This window comes from Typha latifolia, chromosome 8 (assembly GCF_019914945.1).
Source record: "Typha latifolia isolate L0001 chromosome 8, TyphaL0001v2, whole genome shotgun sequence".
Classification (NCBI taxonomy): domain Eukaryota; kingdom Viridiplantae; phylum Streptophyta; class Magnoliopsida; order Poales; family Typhaceae; genus Typha; species Typha latifolia.
Window position 1 is genome coordinate 10,306,862 of NC_133093.1, and position 26,531 is coordinate 10,333,392.

Consider the following 26,531-nt stretch of genomic DNA (forward strand, 5'->3'; position numbering starts at 1 on the left):
GGATTGTTTTGTTTGTTTACTTGTTAGGGCTAACCAATAATCTTATGCTGTTTGCAGTCTCATCTACCTTTGGAATAGGAATAGCCTTATTAAATTTATTTGTTTTGTTCTAGTAACTAAATAATAATTTAGCTTTTCTATATATTAATTTATCATTCTCTTTTCCCTTTATTCCATATAATTTTTAAAAATCAATTTAATAATAACTAAAATTATTATTTTACTTCTAGATTAGACCACTTAATTATTACTACTCCTTTACATGTAATTAATGGTATATTTGGTTTAAAATGTCATTAATTTTTAATACAAAATTGCTATTATATATTACTTTAATATTAATTTTATGTCATATTCAATATAATTATTATTTTTATACTCATTTAATTAAATAATAGAATAATTTACATTGGCATTAGCTTTTTTTTCTTTATTATTAAAATTTAGAATATTTTTTCTAGAATTAGAAGTGAACTGAGCCGAAGCTGGACTGAGTACTTAAAAGCCATTTATTCTTCGTGATCTTCTTAAACAGTTGATATATGCTCACTGCAGATCCCAGATGAATGAAATTATGAAGGCCGTATACTTTTGGGCTTTTGGCGTCAGTAGAGCAGCAGGACGAGAAAGGAACCTTCCATCGTTTTCAGGGAATACTATTCCTAAATAGCAAGTGGATCGAGTAACACCAACTGCTAACGGCACGTGAGCGTGTACGTGTACCTCGAGACGATTTAATCGTGTTGTTGTGCACGTGTTTTAGACCTCTTAAGTCTTAACGTGTGGCCTATTTCCCATAAGTAGGTCACAGCCATGCGTAAGAGTTCTTCCCACAGGGAGCAGAGGAACTTGGCGAATCATAGATTAGATGGAGTTGCAATCCATTTTGGCTTCGAATTCGTCATATTTGTTTATTAGCTATTCCAGGACTAAACTGGAGTTAGGTAATCCCACTGCTCATTTTCCATTTCGCAGTGAGGCGAAAGGTCCTGTTTTGGCTTCTCACTGCTTGTTTGGAAGGGGAAGCATTACACCAAAGACGAAGCATTTGAGGGGATGGGGGACTGTTTACGCTTTTATGGGAAATGGTCTGGTTGAACAAGGAAGGAAGAAGTTTTGTGCTCACTTCTTTGGTTCTAGAGCTAATGGCGTGCCTCAATTTGCCATGCATGCGGACAATCAAGTATGTTCCATGACCAGTATAAACGTTGACTTTGTCATGTTATTCCCCTCGTTTCATTTTTTTTTTTTTTTTGTTCAAGTTCTATTGCATAATGGAATTTAGGTCCGCCATTTTTAGGAAGAAGAATCCAAAACTGAAGAATCTGTAACCGAGGATCATGACGATGGAGATGACAAGGAAGGTAAGAGTTCAGATGAAGAAAGCAGTAGTGATGAAGAAGAATCAACAGAAGACGAGGACGAGGATGAAGATGGAGAAGATGATGAAGAGGAAGACGACGAAGAAGAAGAAAAGAGAAAGAGGAGAGAATTTTAAAGTGACAATAAATTCCAATTCATCACTGCAATTTAGAACATACGTGCTTATGTGCTCTTCAATTTGAATCTTTTGTCTGTCTGTGACTCTGCCGGAGGGAGCTATATAAACATTTTACTTGAGATGATCAGATACCAATGCTTCATCATGTCGTCGAATAATATTTATCATAAAATCTCCATTGTATTGAAAATAAAATAACAGAAAACATAAAAGAACGATTTGTCCAAATTGGATGCTCATTATCATGAATGTTTTCGTGAGGCTCCTTTCTTTATATAGTTCTCAGGAATTCAAAGTAATCTCATTTCTTTACATGTAAACAGACGAAGCTAAACAAATGCCAAGAAATATAATTATCTTCCTCCATTAACCGAGCAAGGTGAAAGGAAAGTAGCACATACACAACAATATAACTAACAAGTACATCAATATTAGAACATGCCAATAAGTATAATTATCACAAGAGTGTCATAGGAACATAGGACCACAACATATGTAGCAACACGATTAAACACTTCCCATACTATCTCACATCTCTAGCCTTTCTGGGGACTATTAATGCAGGCGGGAACTTATTCTCACAACCACTTCGAACTCGTTCTAATCCAAGCCGAGCGAAGATTATTACAAACATAGTAGAATGATCACATTACCATCATCTAACTTCACAGCAGCGATCTGATTAACGTCTGAAACTTCGCGGCTGCCGCGTCGTCTCTCCGTCCTCATCCTTGAGCTTCACAACCGAGTACACGGCGGCGCCGAAGATGGCGCCTGCCGTCGGTGCAATGAGGTATAACCAAATATGGCTGTAGTTCCCTGCAGCCACTGCTGGCCCCAGAGTCCTCACTGGATTCATCGAACCTCCGGTCGATGGCCTGAGTAGACAAATCCATTACTTATAGGGTTCTTTTTGCATATATATATCATTTGAAATTTTCGTTTCCTTCTATTTAAACTCCTCAAATCACTTTTTTTTTTTTTAATTATCAACCAGCACTTAAAAGAAGTAGGAACCATTTTTTGTGTAGTTTAAAGATAGAGGGTGAAATGTAAGTATATGAAAATGAAGGGTGCGAACTGTAAATTTAATCTATAATAATACTCACCCAGCAACAAGGATATTAAGCATCACCGTCGCTCCCACCGCTATCCCTGCCAATTCCCCCACCTAAACAAACCATATATCGAAGTAATTAAACACCATTAGCCAAAACATTCAAATCAAGCTACGAAACAGTTAAGCGATCAAATGGCGAGGGAGGAAAATTACAGCTCTCGTGTCCGTGGCAACGGCAGTGACGACGAACAGCAGATTAAACGTGATGATGAACTCGGTGAAGAAGGCTTGAGTCGTAGTAACGGACGGAACGGTGACCCCGCCGGAGAGGAAGGGATGGAAGACTCCCTTGAGAGCGAAGGAGGCGCAAATGGAGGCGGAGATCTGGGCTAGTATGTAAGCGGGGACTTGGACCCAGGGGAAGTGGCGGAGCGCGGCGAAGGCGATGGTGATGGAAGGGTTGACGTGCGCCCCGGAAATGTGGCCGGTGGAGAGGATGACGATCATGATGGCGAGGCCTGCGCTCGCGGCGTTACCGATGAGGGTCTCGACGCCGTTGTACTTCTGGTTGACGATCGGGGCGGCGGTGGCGAAGAAAATGAGGATGAAGGTGCCCACGAACTCTGCAGCGAGCTGCAGCCGTCATTGACATGATTAAGTAGAGTTTGAGAGATTTTATATATGTAAAAGAAAATTAGGAAAATTATATTTTACACCCACTCTTTTGTGTGCTTTAAAAAAAAAATATTTTCACTCTATTTATTTCATTTTTTTTCCTTTCTTATAGATTATTAGTTCATAGTGTAATCATAAACTAGACACTCGCCCCAGTTAGATAACCAAGTATGATGAAAATATTCATCTAATATTAACTATAACATTCGTGAGGAATTAAACCCTAAAACTCAGTCATAAATTGGTAGTACCGAACGATTGGGATATAATTTTTGGCTTTAGACACTACATTCTGACACATGAAGTTTCCTTTGTTATTTTAAAAAAGAGATAAATTAAATACCAAATATACTCCTCTATTAATAATTCAATACAGTTATCTTAAATCCTAAATCCTAAATTCTAAATAATATATGTCTTTTGTCATTCAACGTATATAGTTAAGTTAGAATAAAACTTACTTGAGAATAAAATAAAAATAAAAACAGCGTAGGATGTTTTGATAAACCAAACAAAGGATAAAAATTTAAATCCAATTCTAAAAACGCTCTCAAAAATAATGGAAAGAGTCAGTATGAATAGTTTAGGCATCTGTCGGCATTCTAGGGAAGCTCATTGCCCTCTAGTCCACTGTCAGAGGCAAAAGAAACTTTAAAAAAACATATCCCCACTTCGATTAAAAGTTAGTAGCCTTTTTCTATCAGCCCCTTTTGATACTTCCTTTGAGGACACATGCAGTGAGACTTAACAGTTTCCAAGCCAATGCACTTGCTAAATAACTTATCTCGGATCATAGCATTTCTCAACCTAGAAATCTATTCAAGAAAATATTCATATAAAATGCATGATACCCTTCTAACCATCCATAGAAAGTGGAGAAAAAAAGAAGAAAAAGAAACAATTGACCATAGTGCAGGATCCACTACAAGTCTGCCACATAGTGGGGGCAAAAAGTGGGGGTATTGAATCATTGGAAAACAACTCCACTACCCTTTTTCTTCGTCCAGGAAATGGACCCTGATGCAATCTAATCATAATCATCCCTTAAACATAAATCTATGTGTGTGATTGGAACCTATCAATCACTTCGGCATTCTATCAAACAGTGGAGTGGCGACTTAATTCCAACTCAATTGATAGTTTCGAGACGAACTGCCGAACGACACCTACCATCCATCCCCGACGGATGAAAACGATGCCAAGTCAACCATGAATTTGGACTCATCTCAAGCTTTCAATCTTTTCCATGTCAAATCTCTTGTGGTGTTTCAAGGACAGCCTGTCTATAGATTAGGCCACGAGATCGTGACATTTCTTTGTGCCCCAAGTTGCTAGACCCTTCTCAGTTTAATAATTTACGCTAAATAACGGGTTTATTTTGCATATATATATATATATATATAATACATCACTCTTTCGTTAAAACGTCGTTATGTATCCAAAAAAATTATTTATATATATATATATATACCGTTTTTACATGTATATCCTTTAGAGTTAACTAACCAATAAATTTAATAATTTAAATATAAATATGTAAACACTAATTTTAAGTAATTCTTCTAGTTCAGAATATATATTAAATTTAGAGTGACATAAAATAAAAATAAAAAGAGATTTTAAAAAATATATACGGCAAAAAAACCTTTAAAATATATATTTTAAGGTGTTGGCAGATACTCAAATGACTTAAATGAACAGGTGATACTTTTTACTAAAAAATTTAAATTTTGTAACTCAGTCAAAAGTTAATGGGTGCATAGTGATATCAAAGTTTAAGCAGTAAAGTAATGTTTGCTTAAAGTAGAAGAACAAAAGTATGTTTAATCTAACTAGTTAAGATAAAATTAATCAAGAAAATCTACACTTAGGATGCTTGATGAAAATAAGGATGGAATAAAATTAGCGCTTTATTATAAAGTAAAGGATGATACTTTCGTTATTATTTTATATCCGATCTCAAAAGTGTGATAAAATAAATCTGACTGTCCAATGAGAAGGAACGAAGTAGAGTAAACTTAATATATTAATGGAGGTAACATCATTAGAGTGTCAAGAAAGCATTGCAATAAAATAAGAATAGAATCAAATTATTAAGAACCAACCAAATAGCCAATTGAAATAATAAAGAAGAATAAATTAGTTAGCTGGAGAATAGCATCGTTCAAGAATCGGACAAGTCACGAACCCTAATTTTGTACCTTATCTTTTATACGACCTTCTTGATGGGCGGCTGAATCAATCCAAAATTTCCAAATATTCCAATTAACAACTTGAGAAGCAATCCAATTATGAGTTTTTGACCAAAGTAGGCTCATTTTATATATATATTTTTAACTAAAATAGACTGTCATTTAAACATATTACTAAATGAGATCTAATTTACTGTAGTTCTAATAGAAACGCTGAAAATGTTGATCAGTTTAGCGTTTTCACTGTCAAGACTTTTTTTTCCTTAACTGCTGAAAGACTGAATTAAAAAGATTTCTATATATATATATAATGCTAATCAGTTTAACGTTTTAGGACCAAACAGCATTTTTATTTAGAGAAAAAATACCGATCAGTTCAGCATTTTTATTATGACTATAATGAATTAAACCCAATTTAGTAATAAGTTTGAGGGGTAGGTGATTTCGGTATAAAAAATTTAAAACAAGGCTAGTTCAGTCCAAAACTCTCCAATTCTTGCCCTTCTTCAATATTATATATAAACAGTAACACTTGATGTCATCCATGAGTAATATATGAGAAGATTAATGATCAGTTGCCATCCTTGACTAAAATACAAACATTAACCACATCAAATAGCCCACCTCACACTTATGATGTAGTTATTTTGTACATTTTTTGTCTCGTTTGATTAATTTTTAGATTAGTCCTTCACACTCGTCACTCTAACTGTTCATGATAACATATAAGATTAGTATCTTGTCATATTTAGCAGTGGATTAGGTCTATCATACCATGCGATAGACTTCAGTTGATATTTATATCAATGTGATGTATAGATATTTATTTATAAGTTTAAGGCGTACTAAATGGTTACTCATCAGTTGAATTGCTCTCCAATTTTAAAGAAATTAAATGAAATGCGTAGAAAATCTTAGAGCTGATTCACGCAACTCTATGCAAGGTAATGCATCAATTACATACATCCAATAGTTTTGACTCTATCTAAAAAACTATACAAAAGTCGTAGATTATTATTATTTTTAATCAATAAATTTAAATGCTCTCGTTGACCAGAGCATTTAAAGCCGAAAAGAGATGTTCAAAATTCGAGTTTGGGAAATATCACCAATGATACTTCCACGAAGCTTCTAACAACCCAAGTCTAGATCTGAAGTGTTTTAAAGTATAAAGTTTATGTTAAAATTAAGAGACATTTACTTTTATAACACCTTACCTTTTCATCTATTTGTAGTTTATATTCTATGTATCCAATATTTATAAATTAAGCCATTTATTTTACCAAATATATGCACACACAAAAAAAAAACATGTTATGTTAGGCTTAACATTAGCATCATTTAGGCAGGTATGAATATTCCATCCACTATAAATTATTATTTTTTAAAATATCAAAACTGCTGCTCTTATCTTCTTGTTTTCTTCTTACTTTTTTTTTTTAAGCAACAACGTGTTCATCTTATCCTTCAACCTCAAATCTCAAAGCAAGAAGGAGCTAACTTAGGTTTGGGTAAGATGTTCTGGGAAACATATTTTAGGATAGTTTAATATATTTTTTAGTATAATTAAGTTAATATAGAAGTGTGCTTAAGTTTAATTATAGGTAATGCAAAGTTTCTAATTAAAATTATTTTATTAAAAGGCCCAAATCAAGTGGATAATTTGGGCACATGCATCATGCATGGGCATCTATATCTAAAAGCATGATGATAGAAGTGCTAACTAGCAAAAATAAATTACTAAGATGCTATGCATCGAAATTATTTGAAAAAAAAAACATTGACTAATACTCACATCATACTGCATGGCTAATAATGGAATCTAATTACGTTAAATTATATGCTTACCTTCCGAGTCAGAGAGACGTCAGGCCTAGGCAGGTCAGTGAAGCACGTCTGAGGAGACGCCCAGGACTCCAACGGCAAGCATTTGTTGCACCTCGGCATCGACTTCCTCTCATAAGACAACGAGTCAACTCGGGCCACCGAGAAGAGCGGCGCCCCCGGCGTGCCAGGCGTCGCCGGTGCCGAGATCGGCGGGGTTCCGTTCTCCAACTCCGCCATTGTCCAAAGATAGCAGCAACTTAACTTTAAACTTTTTTTTTTCTTTGTTTTGGGACTTGGTAATTAAGGTGGGAAGAAAATTACATGATTTTTTTTGGTTTTTATAAAGGTATTGCTATAAGAATGGTAGAGATGAGTCCAGGATTGGACTACTAGATGTCTAGATTCTTTTAAGGATTCATATTGGCAGAATTTTTAAAATAAATTTTTTTTTTTGGTTTTTGGGTGGGTTTGATGATAGGAAGATGGATACAAAGTTACATGATCTAGGAGTTTTTATAAATGTATTTCTAAGGAATAAGGAGGGGAAGAACAGCCAGTCTCACAATACTAGAAACACAAAGATAGCTACTAATTTCTTTTTAGGATTTTTTTTTTTAAGGTTTTTGGTTGTGACTAAGGATCAGTGGAGTAAAAATTACATAATTAGGAGGTTTTTTTTCAAGGTTTAGTTAAGGAATGGGAGGAAAAGTATCCAGCTTTCACAAACCTAAGAACTCAAAATGGAACCTCTAAAAGGATGAGAAGTGTATAAAGAGCTCAAACCTATGAATCAAAAGAAAGCCTCCATTGCCTGAGCACTTGAACACAGCTTACCGATTTAGAGAGATCTTCCAAAGAGAAAGTAGAGAAAGGAGAAGAGGGCAATTTGGAGATAGAAAGTGAGTAATGAGGCATAGAGAAATTGGAGATGGAAGGAGGGAATTTATAGGGATTAGTGGGTAGAGAGATGTTAATGAGTTGTCACAGCTAGTACCAATGCAACAACCCTGAAATAATTCACATAAAATATTGAAAAACTTAATTACGGCAATGCCCTTGGGATTATAAACAAATACCCTTTCTTGGTTGCCGTGGAAGTGGGATTAATATACGGCGGGCATCGTTTAGAAGTCGTACTCTAGCTTGATGAAACCGGAAAGTGAGTAGTTCTATGTGTGTGTCTGATTGAGTTTCACTATCTTTTACATTTTTTTTTTCTTTTTTAAAAAAGAAGAAGCTAAAACCATCTAACTTCTTAGATTTTGACTCGTTCCACTTCTGATAAAAGAAAGTGACATTTTCTAATTTTTTATACACTGTATGACATCATCTTGCACTTTCTAGTATTAGTGAACACTAATATTTTCTAGAAGTGATTTCAATGTTATATATAAGTCACGGGAGGTGGTGTTGGATTAAGAAGGGGTAGTTTAGAAATTTCGGTCGTCGGTGGAGAGAACTCAAAGCAGTGATCTTAAATAATGTGATGGAATCGAGCCAAATGCAATGGAGTTCTGCCATTTTAACCTCCAATTACTTAAAAGAATGTTGATGCTGTTGATGAGTTGAATTCTTTCTTGGGTTGTGGTAAAATCTCAATTTTACAGGAGGGCAGATGGACCAAATTTTTATGAACCTAAAATTCGCACCTTCCATTGTACAGAATGTTATTGAAAATATTAAATTTTGTCACAAACAACTTTGATTTCTCTTTTTAGTAAAGATTGAAAGATTACATAGTCTTAGGTATCACGGGATAATGTTTAGTGAAATTTTTATACTACTGCTACATGTTTAGTGAAATGTTTAGGTCCGTTGCTGTCTAACATATAATATATCTTAGGAGTCTAATCATGATTACTCATGATCTATCAAGAAAAGTATAATAAAATATTATTTTCTCACCAATGACATTGTAGAATTAATATCTAATAATTCCTTATTTATTTCACTACCAAGAAGGAACGCATTAAAGTGGATTCCCTTCGTCCCAGAAGTTCTTGTTTCGGCTAACAACAGCAATCCACCACCAAACAACATAAAAGAGTAGTTTTGAGTGGCATGCAGAGTGCTCGGTCAAGGCCTATCCTTTCATTCTCTCACATGAATCAATGCCAGAATACTATTCTTCTCATTAGTGGAAGCATCCTTCGGCCATCTTCTTCTCTCACTTCATAGTTCGTATACAAATTCTCACATCATCTCATTTAGTCTATCAAATGATTCATGCTCTCTTCTCTCTCTAATCTTTTATTCCACTTTCTTTAAACCCCGCATGGCCTTAGCTGTCCCATCGTGGGTAAGTCTTAGACAAAGGAATTTTCTTTTTCCTCCCTCATTTAAACTTTAATCATACCCTTAAACGCTAGCTTTATCATTTCCTAGGTGTATAATTTTACTCCAATCTTTACGTCTTCTTCGCATCATTCTTTGATAAAAGTAATAAGCCTGAAGAATTAACATGCTCCATGGTACGGTAATATGCTTTGTTTGGTTAATTTGATTCCTTTCTTACCACAATCAAACAAACAAAGCTCTTCTTTTATGGGGGGGAGATCATCCTGCTCTAATGGATTCATCTCAACAAACAACTCAGAGTGACACTTTTAATGATTCTTTTCTTGTCTTAGGCTTACTAAATTATCACTTTGGATTGAAGCATTTAAAAAATTAGAACCATCCAAGTACCAAGGACTGTTATGTTTAGGTGACCTCGAATAGATTCGCAGTTGTCCCCATTAAGAACCTTATTCCAGTGGCTCCTTATGCATTACGACATTATTCAAGCCAACCTCTATATGCATCTATGAAGATATATATAAATGGTAAATAATTCGATGACTTCTAAGTTTTCAAAAGCAAGAAGGAGCATGTAACATGGCAGAAGAATGATATGTCACAAGGTATTCAGATGGTCAGGTGTTGAAATCTCTCTCTCTCTCTCTCTCTCTCTCTCTCTCTCTCTCTCTGTGAGCTTTCTTTCTTAGTGCCTTAAATTCAATTGCACTCCTTTATACTCTTGCCTCTGTTGGAGAGCAGTGGTACCACTACAAAAGGTGGACCCTGTGCCTTTGTGTGAGATCTTGGTGTCACTAAGCTAATACCTTTTCTTGTATTCAACCTGAGGATGAGATCTTGTGGCACTGCAGGCCTACCACTCTGCATCACTCTGCTTCGGCAATTGTTGAAGGCCCCTCCAGCACTAGCTTTTGCTTATTGATTAGCTTAATTCCATTACATGCATCAACCCAACTACTCCAAAGAACTCTAAAAAGGAAAAAAAGAATTCGTCACCTCCAAGAGCCTTTCTTTTTTAAGGGGAAGGCAGTAGACAAATGGTTTCGTTAAATCCAAACAACCGATACATCAATTATAATTTGATATATAAAATGAGAAAGAAGTAGGGCGACAATCCTTTGACACAAGATTCACATTTGATTACATCTTAAGTCACGCAAGTCACCTATAATAAAGCAAGGAAAAGAGGAAGTAAGATCCAAATGGTGCACATAAAAGAGAGGGATGAGCACATAAGCCACAACATGAGCTGATCCAAAATCGAAATGACAACAAAAATTTCATCCAACCTCTATTGCATGATGTGCTCACATGCGAGCACCTCACCTATTCTTCCCAAGTTGGAGAAGGCGAGTGAGGAAATCCTCTCAGACCCAAACTTCTCCATGTCAGATTGTTTCATTGGGGTCACTGACAGAACAATGTCAAAGAGGAGAGAGGGGTAAAAAAGGGAAGGACCGAAGGAGGCACTCTCATAGTAGAGCTAGGATTTATTTTACGTGCTCACTTGATGCTACATATATTTTCTTAAAAATCTCTTATTTGCTTATATGCTTCTATAAAATTAATGTGCATGTATATATATATCTCAACTATGCTCTTTAAAAGTTAGAAAGAGCCAAAAATACTCTTAATTTTGTCTTCAGATATTCCTTTTAGTGTCCGTTAAATTATTAAAAAATTTACTTACAGTTATTAAAATAACTTACGAGTTTGGAGAGGTAAACATGCACAAAAAAAAAAAAACATAACATTTTTTAATGCCTTAATGACACCCTGCCCCTCTCGTGTCATGTGTGTGTAAGATCGTAGAAGTTTCGTACTAAGCTAAGCTGAGATATGTTATTAGTGCAAAAAAAAGGACTTAAAATCTCATTAAGATTGATTTAATTAAGTGGTCACCGGAATAATTCCTTCTGCGGTACACATGCACATGAGAGTTGCAGTGTGCTGAAGAAGGTTGTGTTGTGGTCTCTTTATTTGCCTCAGATCTCTCTCTCTCTCTCTCTCTCTATATATATATTATAACATCTATGCACTTGCTTTGAGCTTGTTGACTTCTCCTCAAGGGGCAATGATGGTGGGAAACATAAAGTCTGTGGGGATTAATTGAACAAAATGATGTTATATTTTAGTACTTTATTTTTTTTCCCAGTGGAATATTTCTAGACAGTTCGACAAACATATAAATTTCAGTGACTATAAATGAAATGACACCATGGCTTACAAAAGTCAACTTTATGATTGCGAAATATGATCCACCTGTTCTTTCCTGTCACTTCTCCTTAGGTTTTGCTTTTTGCATTTTTATTTTTATTTTTCGGTTGATTTGTGTTGTTTTCAATTTTTATGTTCAGAAAATAAAATAAAAATTGAAATTGCAAAATACTAAAAAATACTTGAATATTTTAATGGGTCATGGGTGGAGAAAGAGTTTTGCATATTTATGACATATTGTGTATTTTCTTATGTGATCTTAGTATTGATATATTATTCTTAGAGTAATTTTGATATTGTATAAAGTTCTAGACCTGCTATTATATAATTATTAAGATAATAATTTACGTTGCTTATATGAAGCATACATTATAGCAACTATAATAATTTAGTGAATAGTGTTAAAAATATACAATATAATAAAAAGTTCATTAAATATCAATATACTCAAAAGGAAATCAAATTGATGACGCAGTCTTTCATTCTTTGCAAGCCAAATGAAAGTAGATAGATGGATATAGATCCTCCGTTATTGGAAGTATTATAGTTGAATGTTAAAGGAAATTACTTGAGAACGTGGTAGATTAACGTACAAGCATCTCATTTGGAGAGCAGGATATTTTCTTCGGTGCCTAAATATATATATTTTTAAAATAATTTGGATAAGATAGTTTAAATAGGAGTCATCTCGACTCTAATGTTTAATGTTTATGCATATTTCTATATATATATATATATATATATATATATATATATATATATATATGTAATCACATGTGCTTGTGGGTCCAAATAAACAAGCGTAATGGGCCCAACTTTAGCAAGCTCATTTAGCATAGTTAGCAGGCCCAACATAGTTACGGGCTAGCCCAAGAATCCATATGGGCCAACAGGAAAGGCCCACCCGCATCAGATTCTTCGAAGGCCGCTTTATCGCTCTTATAGAGGTGATCAGCCGGTATGGTCCGCCTGAGCCTGACTCGAGCTCGGGTTCTCCGGTTCAGCCCTCGCTCAAAATGATAATTGATGATACGAGCGTCACGCCAACTTATAGCCAGGTCCAAATGCTTATTTAGTCTTACGTCAAAAGTTCGATATTGATACTTTAACTACTACTATATAATTAACATGTTTAGCTGCTATATGTAATAGTGCTAAAATGATTTTGACGGTCTCGCTCCATTATACATGATCAGAATCCTATATCCTACTAGCTAGTGGGTATTAACGGACTATAATATTCTAACTTGATTAATAATTTATAAGCGGACTGGCAAATAGATGACCTAGCCCGGTCGGCTCAAATAGTATGACTCAGAACCCGGACCGGCTTTGCCCGCCCGCATGATCACGAATGGTCTCCGGCCAACCATTCTATGGCTCTATCCATCCACGTTGGTCGGTGTCCGCACTCTCGTCTAGTGGGGCCCGCATGGGTTAAATAAGCAATGTCGACTGTGTGAGTCATTATCCCGGTCCCATTGGCGCGACTTTCTTAACCCGGACCCGAAAATCACCCAAAGCTCTTTCGAGTTTCCAATCTCACGTCCGCCAAAGTCGCTGACGGATGAAATATAAAATATCACCTCCTTTTCCTTTCAAACAGGCAACCACCTCGTCTCTCCATCTCTGCAGCTGACAGCACGACTTTATTGATACGTGTCAGTTTATGACACGCTTGTGAGAATTGTGCTATCCATGCCAAACATGTGATCTTATGGGCAGGCGGCCAACGGTCCACATACGCGTCTGCAATTTTCTGGCGTTTGGTATTTGGGGGATTGGGCGGAGAAGGTTAACATCTATTAGCTCATCGTCGATTCCCTTGCAATCCACGTTCCCATTTCCGTCGGATACCGCTTCAGGTACGAATCCTTCTGTCCCTCCTTCCCCTTCTCCTCTTCTTCCTCTTGCTGGTTTAGTTCTTGATTTCGGCGCCCTTCTTTTCAGATCTGAGATGTAGTAGGAAAGGAGAGTTTTGGTAGTTCTTTTTATGCCCATCCCTGGAATTTTTGGTTTAGAATTTGGGGCTTGTTTGAAACCTCCTTCGGTGATTGTTCTGGTTATCTTTTTGTAAGTATTTGATGGTTAGATCTGTTGTTATAGTGTTATGATTTAGGAAAATTTGGAGATCTGAGCTATATATTCTCTTCGATTTATTTGCTTTCCTTTTTCTCCTTCAAGGCGGAGAAGATGAGGGTTACCTGCCTTTGTAGGGATCTGGAATTTGATGAAGTAATTACAATCCTATATGCTCTGGATGGAGGCTAATTTGGTAGCACAAGATTGAGATGATTAAATAGGGAAAAAGAATATATAAAGAAAATAGAGAAAAACGTTACTGCTGATGAAATTTTTGTTTGCGACCTTGCTAAAGTGAAGATGATTCGGCGATAATAAAGTATGTTGCTATTAGTGATTGAAGTATCATTCATCTTTATCTTTTATTTATCTCTGAATTTTTAGTCTACTGTTAGGGGAAAAACTTTGGTACTGTTACATGACAGAGAACATGTAGAGTTGTAGACCGAGCCTGATATTAGCTAAATCAAAAGAAGTATCAGCGAAGAGGATTTGATCACTTCTTTATTTGGAAGAGTTGGAGGGATTAAACTTGGGACAAGGTTGAATATTGATATATTTTTATAATTATGTTTTCCCTAGGTATAGCCTTCATTGTTATGAAATTGTTGGTGTCGAATTTTCTAGTCTTTAAAAATTGAAACCTAGATGTATCTCTCAAGTTATTATTCTTATGATTATCTTTATATACTTTATATAGTCAGACTGATTTCTTCATGCATTTGAAGTTTGACAAACTTGAAGCCTGATTAGTCTAAACAAATTTGGCTTTATTCATTGCTTAGGGCACTTTGTATGCATTGGGGAAAAAAATTCAAATATCTGTTTAGCACTTCATTCTTATGGGTTAACTTTATATTTGTGCTGTATTGAACTCCATTTTTTTGTTAGCAGTAAAAAATGAGTCGTCCACATGATGGGCAGCGCACGTTATTTCCCTTTGGAAATCCTTTTCGGAGTATCCTTCCTAAGGGATCTAACTTGTCACCGAAGCTTTGGGGGTTGCTTACTTCCTTTGAGGAAGTCTTGGCTTCAAGTATGAAATCGCTAAAGCCAGAGGATATCTCAGATGTTCTTAGTTTATCTTGGATGGGGCATGCTATTGAGTGTTTGTCAGAAGCCCATACTAACATAAAAACCTTAATAACTGATCTTCAGTTCCCTGTTTCTGACTGGGATGAGAAATGGATGGATATTTACTTGGATAGTAGTGTGAAGTTGCTTGATATTTGCATAGCTTTAAGCTCTGAGTTGTCCCGGCTGGATCAGGGCCATCTCTCGTTGCAGTATGTGCTGCATGTTTTGGACTTCTCGAACAACTCTCCATCATCTGAACAACTAAAACGAGCACATGCTTCTCTTCATGATTGGATGAAGCAAATTGACTCAAGGAGTCCCAGGCTTCAAAATTGTTCAACCATCTTACAGAGTCTTGCTGCAAGCCTTTCACTTACAAAGGTCAAGAACTCTGCTAAAGGGAAGGTTCTCTTGAGAGCCTTATATGGAGTTAAGGTCATGACAATACTTATCTGCAGTTTCCTCATGGCAGCATTATCAGGTAGCTCGCGCTTGTTGATGGAGTTGCATGTCACTGAAAATGTTTTATGGTCTGAGGCCTTCAAGGACTTGCAAGCTGCCATCAGTGAGGAAGCTAGGAGACACTTTTCTAGTGGAAAGGTTACAGCAGTGAAAGAGTTGGAAGAAATTGAAACATATGTGAAAAGGTTGCGTGTTTTGACTTGTTATGTTGGCTGCAAAGAAGAAGCTGTTAGACAAAGCAACGGCATTAGCCATGATGCGGAAGTGAAAGTTATGGAGATTGACACTAATCACGAAGAACAGAACTTGTTGGAGTGTGTTTCAGGTATGAGTGGAAGTGCAGAGAGGCTTGGACATGGACTAGATGATCTCTCAAAGCAGGTAGGGGATTTCTTCCAGATTGTTCTAACTGGGCGTGATGCTTTGCTTTGTAATTTGAGAGTCTGTGATGCAAGTAACATGGATGAAAATAGATAATGAAATGGTTTTTCGCTGTAAGCCCTTAGTTTTGTTATTTTTGTTGGTTTTGTCTTCCCTCCTGAGAATGTTCACCATGTTCTTACTGATAATCAAGTCAGTGGTGAGCTCCAGAGAGTGTACCCCAAATGTAAGAATTATGTAATCGTAGTTGTGTTATAGTGCTCCTTCCTATATGATGGAAAGTCTTGCAAAGTGATGTGTATATGTGTGTGATTTCAGATTTGTATCCTTTCTCTATGTGTATGTATATAAAGTGATCTTTAGAGATCCCCCTGCTTTTGTACTTCCTTGTGTGCATAGCCTCCCTCTATATTTTGTGTACAAAGAGTTTATTGTATGCTTGCATTAGCGTCTCATTCTGTTTTATCTTGTAATGTAATTCGACTTTGATACCTTCAAGATTCTTGTTGCTATTGTTTAAAAGAAGTCTTTGTTGATTATCCTCAGGGTGAACTACTTGACTTGCACTTATTCTTTGCTGCATGTGTTCTATTAAAATTTCCCCGAACCAAACTAGCATGGTAGATATTTTCGTAGAGCAAGTCCTACTCTTATTTGTGCCTATCCAGAAATTGACAAGCTACTTGAGGTATGTTGTAGTAGTGTGTGAATCATCCTTGATGCATCCCTCAGTACTTCATATGTTTTTTTTGGACAAATGAATTTGTTGTGCGGAAAATAGTAGAGTTGAACTTGCATCTTCATCCATATATCGTTTGAACATTTCAACATTCTCAACTTTCTTCACTCTTGGTAGGCTGACCAGGAAATTTGAAGGAAAGAATGGAGAATTGGTCTTTTGTCTGGCTTGCTGCACATATAGCAGCACAGTGCACATATAGCAGCACACACACTCTCTCTCTCCCCTGTTGGATTTTTTAGCAATAAAAAAAATTCAAGCAGAAGAGTCCGCAAAAGAAATCGAGCTGTCTCTGATGCTTTTGCAATTTAGTGGGCTAAGTATTTTTTTAATTTAGTATATAAAACTAAGTGCATATATTTATAGTTAATACATATTTTATTATAATAGATTTCACAAAATTTATATATACAATACACCTTAAAATTAATTATTATAAATTACAAAATTAAATACAATTAAATTACAAAATCCATGCTGCTCTCTCTAACATGTCAAGTTTTAGAATATATTTGTTAATGTTTTTGTGACTTACTTTATTTAAATATCTGGCATCTTCATGACAATTTTGCAGCACCAGTCTCTCCTCTTGATCAGAGACAACGAAGTCACGAGCCAAAATTGCTTAACCTTGACACAAGTCATCAGCTGCATTCAAAGAATTAAAGTGGTTCCCTCTTATCGGGTACACAAAATTATTAGATGCTCAACTCCCAAACAAACGCAGTGCTTTGCATTTATCCTCATGATCTGGAACTCTCTCCAAATGATCGAAACGTAGATTAATTTTTTGGCAAAAGATAAAGCAAAGCTCTCCTTGGAAGGCAAAGAACATGTGGGATGTTCGCGTAAAGCCACTCTTAGAGAAGATTAAAAAGAAAGAGTACGTTGAAACTGGAAAGCAAAGGCTGTGGATGGCTACCTAGCTCATAACACCCACACGAGACTCCTCCTCCTCCTCCTCCTCCTCCTCCTCTGTAAAGCACGCACCACCAGCTAGCTCTTTAACTTGGCACCTTGTCACGTGGCAAGTGTGACACGTAGGCCCTAAGGTGAGGTGGCACGAGAGGCTTTACTAGCTCCCTCGTCCCTCGTTGGAATATAATTATAAGGTGGGGTTATCCATATACGTTAGCTAGTAGTTTCAACCTTCGTTGCTTTGAATAAGAGGGATTGGGATGGAAGCCAGCACGATATCCACATGCATGCCACATGCAACGAGCCCCATTCTCGGGTCTACATGTGTTAACACACATGGAAACTTTAGAGGCGCCAAAAAATAAAAAATTTAAATTTAAATTTATAATTTATATTTTTTCGTAGGGTGATATGGAAACTCATTCATTGCGGCAGTTGTGGGGTAGGTCTAGAGATCATTAATATGGGCCAATGTGTTATGTTGTAAGAATGTTCAGAGATATAAGTAGTACTGCAAGCTAGACTCTGACACACAGTGAACGCCCTAGAAACTTCTCATGGATGGGGTTTTATTAAGCACCAGGATCTGGCGTGTGATCATTTAGGAGTAATACTAGTTAGAAAGAGGTTTTCAGACATGAAGAGCTTGACCTTAAGTTCAATCTTTCACGCACATATCAGCTTAAGAATTTGGTCAACTATGCAGCGCTGTGCGAAATACTTAATTAACTTGCCAAGAAGATCAAAAGTAAAGCACTTTGTAACCTCTAAAACTAGAATAACATTAAGCACTAAGGTCTAAGATTAGGATGGAGAATAAAGTAGAACAAGGGAATTAAGCAACTCCTCCACCAGGCCACCACCGCGCACTAAGTTTGCATCTTTGAAAAGTTGCACACCATCACGCACTGCACTGGTGATCACCCACATAAAGAAAAGAAAAGAAAAGAAAATATATAAGACAAGGAGAGAAGGACTCACGAGCTATGACCCATTCCAGGCTGCTGCTCTTTTTCATCGTTTCGAGTTTATGGATCCATTTGGTGAACTGTCGCGCTCCCATCTCTCCAATTCGTTTTCCACGTTCGCAATACCAAAATTTCTCTCCTCAAAATATAGCAAAATTCGAAAAATAAAATGTCTCAATTAGTCTCCCTTCCAAATTCTATTCCATGTCTTAGTGGTTAAGATGTCACGAACGTCATACGATATCTCCCATGTATTCCTTCAAATCTTCCAAACCCACTCGGGAACAATTTAGCCTACATGCTCTACATTAAATACTATAAGAATCTGAGAATATATATATTTAAAATAAAAAAAAGATGGTTTTGAAAACAAATCCGGTCGTTTTTGAAAGAGATATATAGTAGGGCCAGTAGAAGTTTCACAGTGCCATCACGAACGAGACTTTGCACCGTCCGTCCATTTGAATAGAAATGCACCCAATCATGGCAGAATGATTTAATCGCACATTTAGTGTTTTCAAAATGTTAGGATTAGGATTTCTAAATTCTAATTAAAGCGAGTATCTAATTTGAAGGGCCAGTCCTAGCTTTTTTTCTGGAGCGAAATGAGTAAAGGGGTGTGCAAATTGGCACTTGCTTTATTGTTTTATTGTGAAAAAAAGAAAAAGGTTGGTCTTTTAAATTGACCTATTTGCTTAGTGGAGAGAAAAGTATCTTTAAAAGGGAATTAATATTTATGAACAAAAAGATTATTATTGTATCTAAATATCATCTCCCTTGAAAAAAGAAAAAAAAAAAAAAAACTAGTACAAAAATCTTTTCCAGTTTACATACAATGCCTACTTTGATCATTCCGAGATCAAAATTATTCCCTCCTTATAGCTTTATGTACCCTTTTTTGTTCCACCTTTAATCTCCTACAACCAGAACTTTGACACCGACGAGATGTCCAAAACCAAACAAAATACAAGGAAAAGAAAAAAAATACAACATAATTTTATTTACAAATGGCACTTCGCGCCGTTGGATCTCGCACCGACGGCCGAGATCGACGACGACAACTTCTCCCTCATGACCCGCACAACCTCCGGCATGGACGGCCTCAGGCTCGGATTCTCCCGGATACACGTGGCGGCCATCTCTGCCATCGCCTCTGCCTCCGCCCTTTGGAACAACCCGCCCAGCTTCGGATCCACCAACCCGTCCACATCCACGGCCGACTCGCGCAGACGTGGCCTCAGCACGGCCGTCAATAGCTGGCCCTTCTCGGAGCAGAACGCTTCGACGCCGGTGATCAGCTCGAGAAGCAGAACCCCAAAGCTATACACGTCGTTCTTCTTGGTGACCATCCCGGATCGGATGTAGTGCGGATCCATGTAGCCGGGGGATCCGAGCATGGCTTGGGCCGACCTGGGCTGCACGGCGGCGGAGAAGCCCATCCGCGCTGACCCGAAGTCGCAGAGTTTGGCGTCCATCCTCTCGTCGAGCAACACGTTGGACGCTTTCACATCACCGTGGATGACCTGGAGGTCGAGCATCTCGTGCAAGTACTCCAACGCCTTGGCGAGCTGCAACGCGATTAGGATCCTCCTCGCCCACGGTATCACAACTCTGCCGCCGTCGTGAAGCTTGTCGTAAAGGTTCCCTTTCGGAACGAACTCTAAGACGAGCACTCCCTCCTCTGCGAGAAATTACTAACATTTAGAAGCCAGTCGATCGAGAAATGGGAAATTTATACTCTTTTTTATTTTATTTTTTCAAACTCTATATACCTCTCTCGTCGCAGAAGCCGAGGAGGCGGACGATGTTGGGGTGACGGACGCGGAGGAGGACGTCGAGCTCCTGGCGGAAGACGCGGTGGAGGCGCTCGCTGCTGCGGTGGAGCTTGACGGCGGCGAGGGAGGAGGAAGGGGAGCCGGGGAGGCGAGCGAGGTAGACGGTGCTGAACCCCCCCTCGCCGATCACGGCCGAGGTGAAGCCCGACGTGAGCGATTCGATCTCGCTCCACCCAAATTGGCGGACCGAATCCTTGCTCGCCTCCGATTTGGGCTCGTCGGCGACCCGGGCATTGGGGGGATTCGAGTCCGAATCGTCTGGATCTCCTCTGCATCCGCCGCCGCCCCCACCGCCGCAGCAGAATATGTTATACCTGAGGAGCATTTTACCGATCTCCTCGCCGGAGGAGGAGTAGACGAGAGGAGACGAGAGGAGGGTTTGAGGTGAGGTGGTAGAAAGGAGATGTGTACTTGGGGATTTATATATAATAATAGAGTTGGGGTTAAGAATTGAGATAATAAAAATTTAAGTGTGGGTTAATAAATAGCCAATGAATTAAGGGGGGGAGGGGAGGATGGGGAATTGGTCGGTCCACTGAAATTTCCCAACCCAAGGAGGAGCGAGAGCCGAGATGGAACGGTCAAACCGGCAGGTGGAGTTGTGATCTGGTGCAGGGGTTCGGTGTTTGGAGATTGTTGCTTCTTGTTCCTGTTCCTGTGCTCATTGATGAACACGCGTCTGCGTCCACCACCAATTATATGGGGCCCAGCCATTTACAGGGTGTGAATTGTGAAAGATGATTATTTTGAGATGCAAACTAAGCAATGCACGTAATACTGAATCTTGATTCCTTTGCTTATGAATTTTATGATTGTGAAGTAATTAAATAATAAACTGACGAGTGACAATGAAGATTATATATATATATATATTTTTTAATTTTTGGAAATAAGAAAATATTCCGGGTTTCATCCGTAGCTTTATAGAACAACAATATTCATCAGGCCCTAACGACAGATGGCATAGTAACCTGTGGAGATGCATATTATTAGGCATTGGAAATAGTGAATTTTAAAAACTTTCTGCCTCCCCACTATGTAAATTCCTCTTTTCTCTCTCTTTTTTTTTATTTTAATTTTTTCTTTTTCTTGAGACGAGTAAAGTCAACTACATGATCACATGACATGTAGCCCCTTCATATGATAATGGGAGTAATTCATCTCACGTCAACATATTTGTCATATATATATATATATAATAAGGTTATGGAATCCTTTACGTGGATACGACATTAGCATACGTAAGAATGAGCACGTCCTCCAATTGATAAGTGGGATTATAGTTACGATCGATCTGTTAATTTCTCATCCAAAAAGGTTAATATTTTATGTTGCTTCAATTAAGTGGGAATCCGAAAAGATTAACTGCTTAAAATATGTACAAATACATAACTCGAGACTAGAAAAAAAACATGTGAAAATTTACAGCTTCTGTTGTTTTAGATGACCATCAACAAATTCACTTCTATTTCTTTATTATTATTATTATTATTATTATTATTATTATTATTATTATTATTATTAAAGAATCCTTAGGTTATATGCTAAACAATAGTAATATAATAATTAGATTGGATAACTGAGTCATAATTTTTATATGTAGTTACAACATACTAGTGGCAATTCTTCTTTGTAAAAGAATTCTTGAGATGTCTATAAAATCCATCATGGTCGAGATTCATCTTGATTTAGATTTGCTATACTAGCTGGTGTAACAACATCGAGTTTACTCTGGACCGGCCTGGTCTTGCTTTCTAACACGAATTTTATGACTGTTGGACTGATCGGCGGTCTCCAATAAGTCGTATTTCTGTTATGAAATGCTAATCTTTAGCCTATGAACTTAGGCTAGTGACTAGTTCTATTTCTAGTCTCTTTGAATTGAGGAAAATATGCAACAATAAAAAGAAAGAATTCTTTTTTTTGTAATTGAACATAATAGAGAGTAAAATTGGCTGCTACTTAGCATTCACTTTCTTGTAGCAAGCTTCATGGTATCAAGTATCATGCAACCACTGTCATGCTCTTAAATGCCCTTAATAGCAAGGTTAATTTAGTGCACATCCAACTGCCCACTATATTAGAGGGCCATCCTAATGTAACTACAGATTAAGTATGTCTAGCAAAACTCAGCTACTTGCATGAATTGCATATATAGGTGCTGCATACCATAGTAGCCAGTGGGATGTCCACCATCTCTCTCCAGTGGGTCCACTCATCTAAAAGCTCTACAAAATTTGGATCTGTAAAAGAATAGTTAATTGGCCTCATTTTTTTTGGAAATATGATGTGAATTATATCACTTGAGAATAACTCCAATGGTGCTTTAGTATAGTACAAGCTTCTATACTAGAGGTGGGTTAACTCTTAGGAAAATAGGGTAAAAAGATCTCTGACTTATAGGTAGAGAAATGGATAGATAGATAGATGCGACTCTAACACACTAAAACTTCTATCAGTGACAGAGCCATTTCAACAGATTGATGTATGATTAACTTAGTTTTTTCCGATACGCCAAAACTGTTCTTTTTTTCTCCCTGCTAACGAAATGAAGCAACTAATTCTCCGAGGCATAAAAGCAATGGTGGAGCATAAGGAAAACTAACACTTGATTCTCTTTTAATTCTTATGGTGATGGTTGGAAAACTCTGATCCATGCACATTTTTTATATTCATTTTGTTGCATTCCATGAATTAATTAGCTACTGTCATTCTTCATTTGTTTTCTAAGTTTAGCTCATCAAAAAGGTATTACTCTATCCCTCATTTTTCTCTCATCTTTCTGTGTATCAAGACTGTCACGTTATAACTTTATTATATGTTAGAGAAGTTAACAAATGGTTCACCCCGACCATTGAATTATTAATACTACAAATTAAAACTAAATCAAGTCTCCAAAATATTAAATTCTCATGCAAACAACCAAAGCCAACAGGTGAGTTAGGAGGCTTCCTCTATTTTTAAATAACAAAACAAAACAAAAAATAATTGCTCCATGGAAATATGAAACAAGGTATATTCTTAGCCCGGGGTTGGAGATAAAAGGTGTGAGGAAATAGGTGGTGGAAAATATAGACTTTGTAGCTGATACTGGTTGGATAGGATGTCTCTTTCCTAGCTTTCAATCACAATAATTTATATCATGAAAGTTAAGTCATTGGTCACACACACACACATATACACTACAATATTAGGACCGGGGTATAGAGGAAGCTGACATCTTAACCCAATGAAGCTTAAGTTTTGCCTAAATTAAACATGTCCTATTCCATCGATTGATCGATTCAAATCAACCGACTCGATTTGGGAACCAAAAATATTGCAATCAAATCAAATAAAGCATTAATTATGAACAGATGTTTGATTATAAACACACATATAGAATGATACAATTGCACATAAGCAGACAAAGGAATTGTATATATCTATATCTATATCTACATATATTCCAAACTCGTGCGTGTTTTATGTTTTATAGAAACATCAACTGGTTGGTGGCATAGAAAAAATTAATTGAGACTTGGAAGCTACGTGCTACCTTCTAAGAGAGCAAATATTGGAGTACTCTAATATATATATAACTTAGACTACAGGATTGGAGATTTCGAAGGACGTAACGCACTTGTAGAAGATATTAATTGCATATTTTGTGTCTAGAGATGTCTGTAGGTAATGTGGCATAGCTAATCTTTGGGTTGATACTATTTGATACCAATCTATGCTGCATTGATTTAATAAATAACGTCGATCTTAGTAGATCATACAATTCATCAGTTTCATGAGATCCTTGTTATTGTCTATTTTCACATAGACTTTTCTTATTTATTTCTCAATGTTTAGTATCTTTTACCCTTGCTAGTATCAATGAAAAATATCAAACGGATTCCCTTACTCTCAATTTTTTTTAATAATAAAATAAAAGCGAGATGATTCATAAAATGTCTAAAATGATCACTTGACAATCATATAATATTTTTCACGAAGTGGGTATTTATAAGATTTTACATAATAGTTGAGGCAATTAAAATGTCACCAAAATTAAACGAGGTAATAGACGAGGAGATAGTGTTCTTCTATGAAGAATTGGGCTTAACGAGTCTTGCACCTATTTTGAAATTTAGAAAGTAATGGGCTTCTTCTATTGGACCTCAGGCTTTATAAGTGAGCCCAATTGCCAATTTGCTAAGCTGGACTTGGACGTGATCCTAAAGATGGGTTTCTGGATTAGGCTGTCTAATTAGAGGATAAACGAGTTTTTTTTTTCTTCTTTCTATTAAACCTAAACGCTTTTATATTAATAGAAAAATTAATTACTATAATAATTACCAAGGCCATGTATAATTTATTCTTCACATCAGGATTGAGTTTGTGCTTTTTACCCTTCTATTATAATAGTTAGATTACAATTGAAATATATAAAGGACTATTAGAGTATTTGTCATATATATAACCTTAGACTCCGCCATTCTGGGACATACAAACTTATTTATTCAAGTTGATCAGCAAACTGAATAATATATGACAAATACTCTAATAGTCCTTTATATATTTCAATTGTAATCTAACTATTATAATAGAAGGTGAGAACCTAATGTCTATTCCCAGCACCACTTCGGTTTTAATAGTCCTTAATACTCGATCTAAAGGGCATTTTAGCCTTTCCAAGTATTGAGAAGAAGTGATTACGTGATGGCAATACTATGCCATAAATTTTAAGTATGAGAACTTTAATTATGCAACTCGAGTTACCAAATCGGCACAATATGGGATATATCCTAATTATTTGTCCCAATTCATCAGGCATTAAATTAAAATTACGAGAGTTAGGATGTAGATCTAATTATAAATGTTTAACCTCTAGATTAAACAATTAATAAATCATTAAAAAAATCGGCAACTGAATGACATTAAGCTAGGTGAAGTCGGCCAATTTTAAAATATAATAGCCAGTTTGCTCGAATCTAATTAATCACGATTAAAACACATGTTGAATCTAAAAATGCAATGGCACTTCACATATTTTGAAACGTTTTTGAGTAGTAATTATATAAAAATCCTTTATATTTAAGCTGGGTGATAGAGGTAGGTAGGGAGACATATCTAACAAGTTGCAACTCGCAAGTAGTAGTAACCAAACAATCATTCACTATATTATAAACATTTCGTTTTTCGCCATCAATTTATGTCTAACGTGCTTAATTTCTTCAAGCTAGTTACCAACTTGTAGCAAATTAAGTAGCAAGTGCTATGAAAGATATTTAATAAGTTATTTCGACTTGAGCCTTCAAATTGGTCATTTTACAATAATAGACTCTTATCTACATTTTAAATATAAAGTATATTTACTTTAGTATAAAAAATACGTATTTAATATAGAAAACATGGCAACTTAGTTTTCAAAAGCTGAAACTTACCGATCGAAAAGAAAAAAAAAATAACCTTCAAATTTAGATATAGGAAGTAGGTATGATCTACTGGGGTTGGTTTGAATAGAATTCGAATAAAAAAATTTCTATCTGATTCGGATACGAATAGAATTTTTGCAAAAAAAAAACTCAGATACGGATTCAAATACGCATCGGATATATTTTTCAAATTCCGATACGGATATCGAATATCCGTTTACCAGCATATTTTTTTTTTGAATAATTTATAATTTTTATTTTACTTATTTAAATAGTGAATATTAATATTTTATTTCTAGAGATTATTTTTTTTTAATTTTATATGTATTTCACATATAAAATATTTATTTTTTTTAGAAAACTATTAATAATTTTATGTTAATTAGTCTAAATAAAAGATCATAATTCGTTTAAAATTTGTTCAACATTCATTTAAAATCCGATTCACTATCCAAAAATAATATGTATCTATTTAGTTAGGAAATTATTTTAAATTTTGCTATTATTTAATATCCGTATCTATATATATATATTCAAACTAAAAATATGAATCTAGATTTGGATCGAGTATTATACAATCCGTTTTCAACCCCGACACAGTAGATCTGAAAAGATAGTATAGTTACAAGTACTATTTATCAAAGCCCAAAGCCTATAAGCTCTCTCTCTCTATATATATATATCAAGAAAAGTATTTAAAAAAAAATCAAATTCAAGCCTGTTTCGATGTAATAATAATGGTCCCATACTCCATACCAGTATAATATTTATTAATGGATGGCTGAGCTACTCCCGACGGCCAACGTGGAAGCTCTTGTAATATATATTATTACGATTTACGAGAAGGTGGCAGGGGGAGAGAAAAGAACAGAGCATGTGGATCACACTCTTGTG

General features: G+C 36.2%; 4 protein-coding genes across 5 annotated transcripts; 2 read left to right on the forward strand and 2 right to left on the reverse strand.

Moving 5' to 3' along the window:
* Positions 1-802: 802 nt before the first annotated feature.
* On the forward strand, positions 803-1,628 carry LOC140794307 (uncharacterized). Its single transcript, XM_073146293.1, has 2 exons — positions 803-1,183; positions 1,301-1,628. The coding sequence occupies exons 1-2, from the start codon at positions 869-871 to the stop codon at positions 1,496-1,498; spliced, it is 513 nt and encodes a 170-aa protein (XP_073002394.1). The 5' UTR covers positions 803-868; the 3' UTR covers positions 1,499-1,628.
* A 283-nt stretch (positions 1,629-1,911) lies between these two features.
* LOC140794306 (aquaporin NIP3-1) lies at positions 1,912-8,265 on the reverse strand. Its single transcript, XM_073146292.1, has 4 exons — positions 7,277-8,265; positions 2,775-3,194; positions 2,611-2,672; positions 1,912-2,379 (listed from the first exon to the last, which is right to left on the reverse strand). The coding sequence occupies exons 1-4, from the start codon at positions 7,490-7,492 to the stop codon at positions 2,184-2,186; spliced, it is 894 nt and encodes a 297-aa protein (XP_073002393.1). The 5' UTR covers positions 7,493-8,265; the 3' UTR covers positions 1,912-2,183.
* A 5,203-nt stretch (positions 8,266-13,468) lies between these two features.
* Positions 13,469-16,154, forward strand: LOC140793457 (UPF0496 protein 4-like). Of its 2 annotated transcripts, none has more exons than XM_073144948.1 (2): positions 13,469-13,635; positions 14,747-16,154. In XM_073144948.1, exon 2 carries the CDS (start codon positions 14,753-14,755, stop codon positions 15,866-15,868), a length of 1,116 nt encoding a protein of 371 aa, XP_073001049.1. In that variant the 5' UTR covers positions 13,469-13,635; positions 14,747-14,752; the 3' UTR covers positions 15,869-16,154. The 2 variants fall into 2 exon arrangements, with proteins under 2 accessions (XP_073001049.1, XP_073001050.1); XM_073144949.1 differs by having other exon boundaries at positions 13,598-13,843.
* A 2,976-nt stretch (positions 16,155-19,130) lies between these two features.
* Positions 19,131-20,833, reverse strand: LOC140794182 (salt tolerance receptor-like cytoplasmic kinase 1). Its single transcript, XM_073146096.1, has 2 exons — positions 20,170-20,833; positions 19,131-20,078 (listed from the first exon to the last, which is right to left on the reverse strand). Exons 1-2 carry the CDS (start codon positions 20,555-20,557, stop codon positions 19,399-19,401), a joined length of 1,068 nt encoding a protein of 355 aa, XP_073002197.1. The 5' UTR covers positions 20,558-20,833; the 3' UTR covers positions 19,131-19,398.
* Between the last annotated feature and the right edge of the window lie 5,698 nt (positions 20,834-26,531).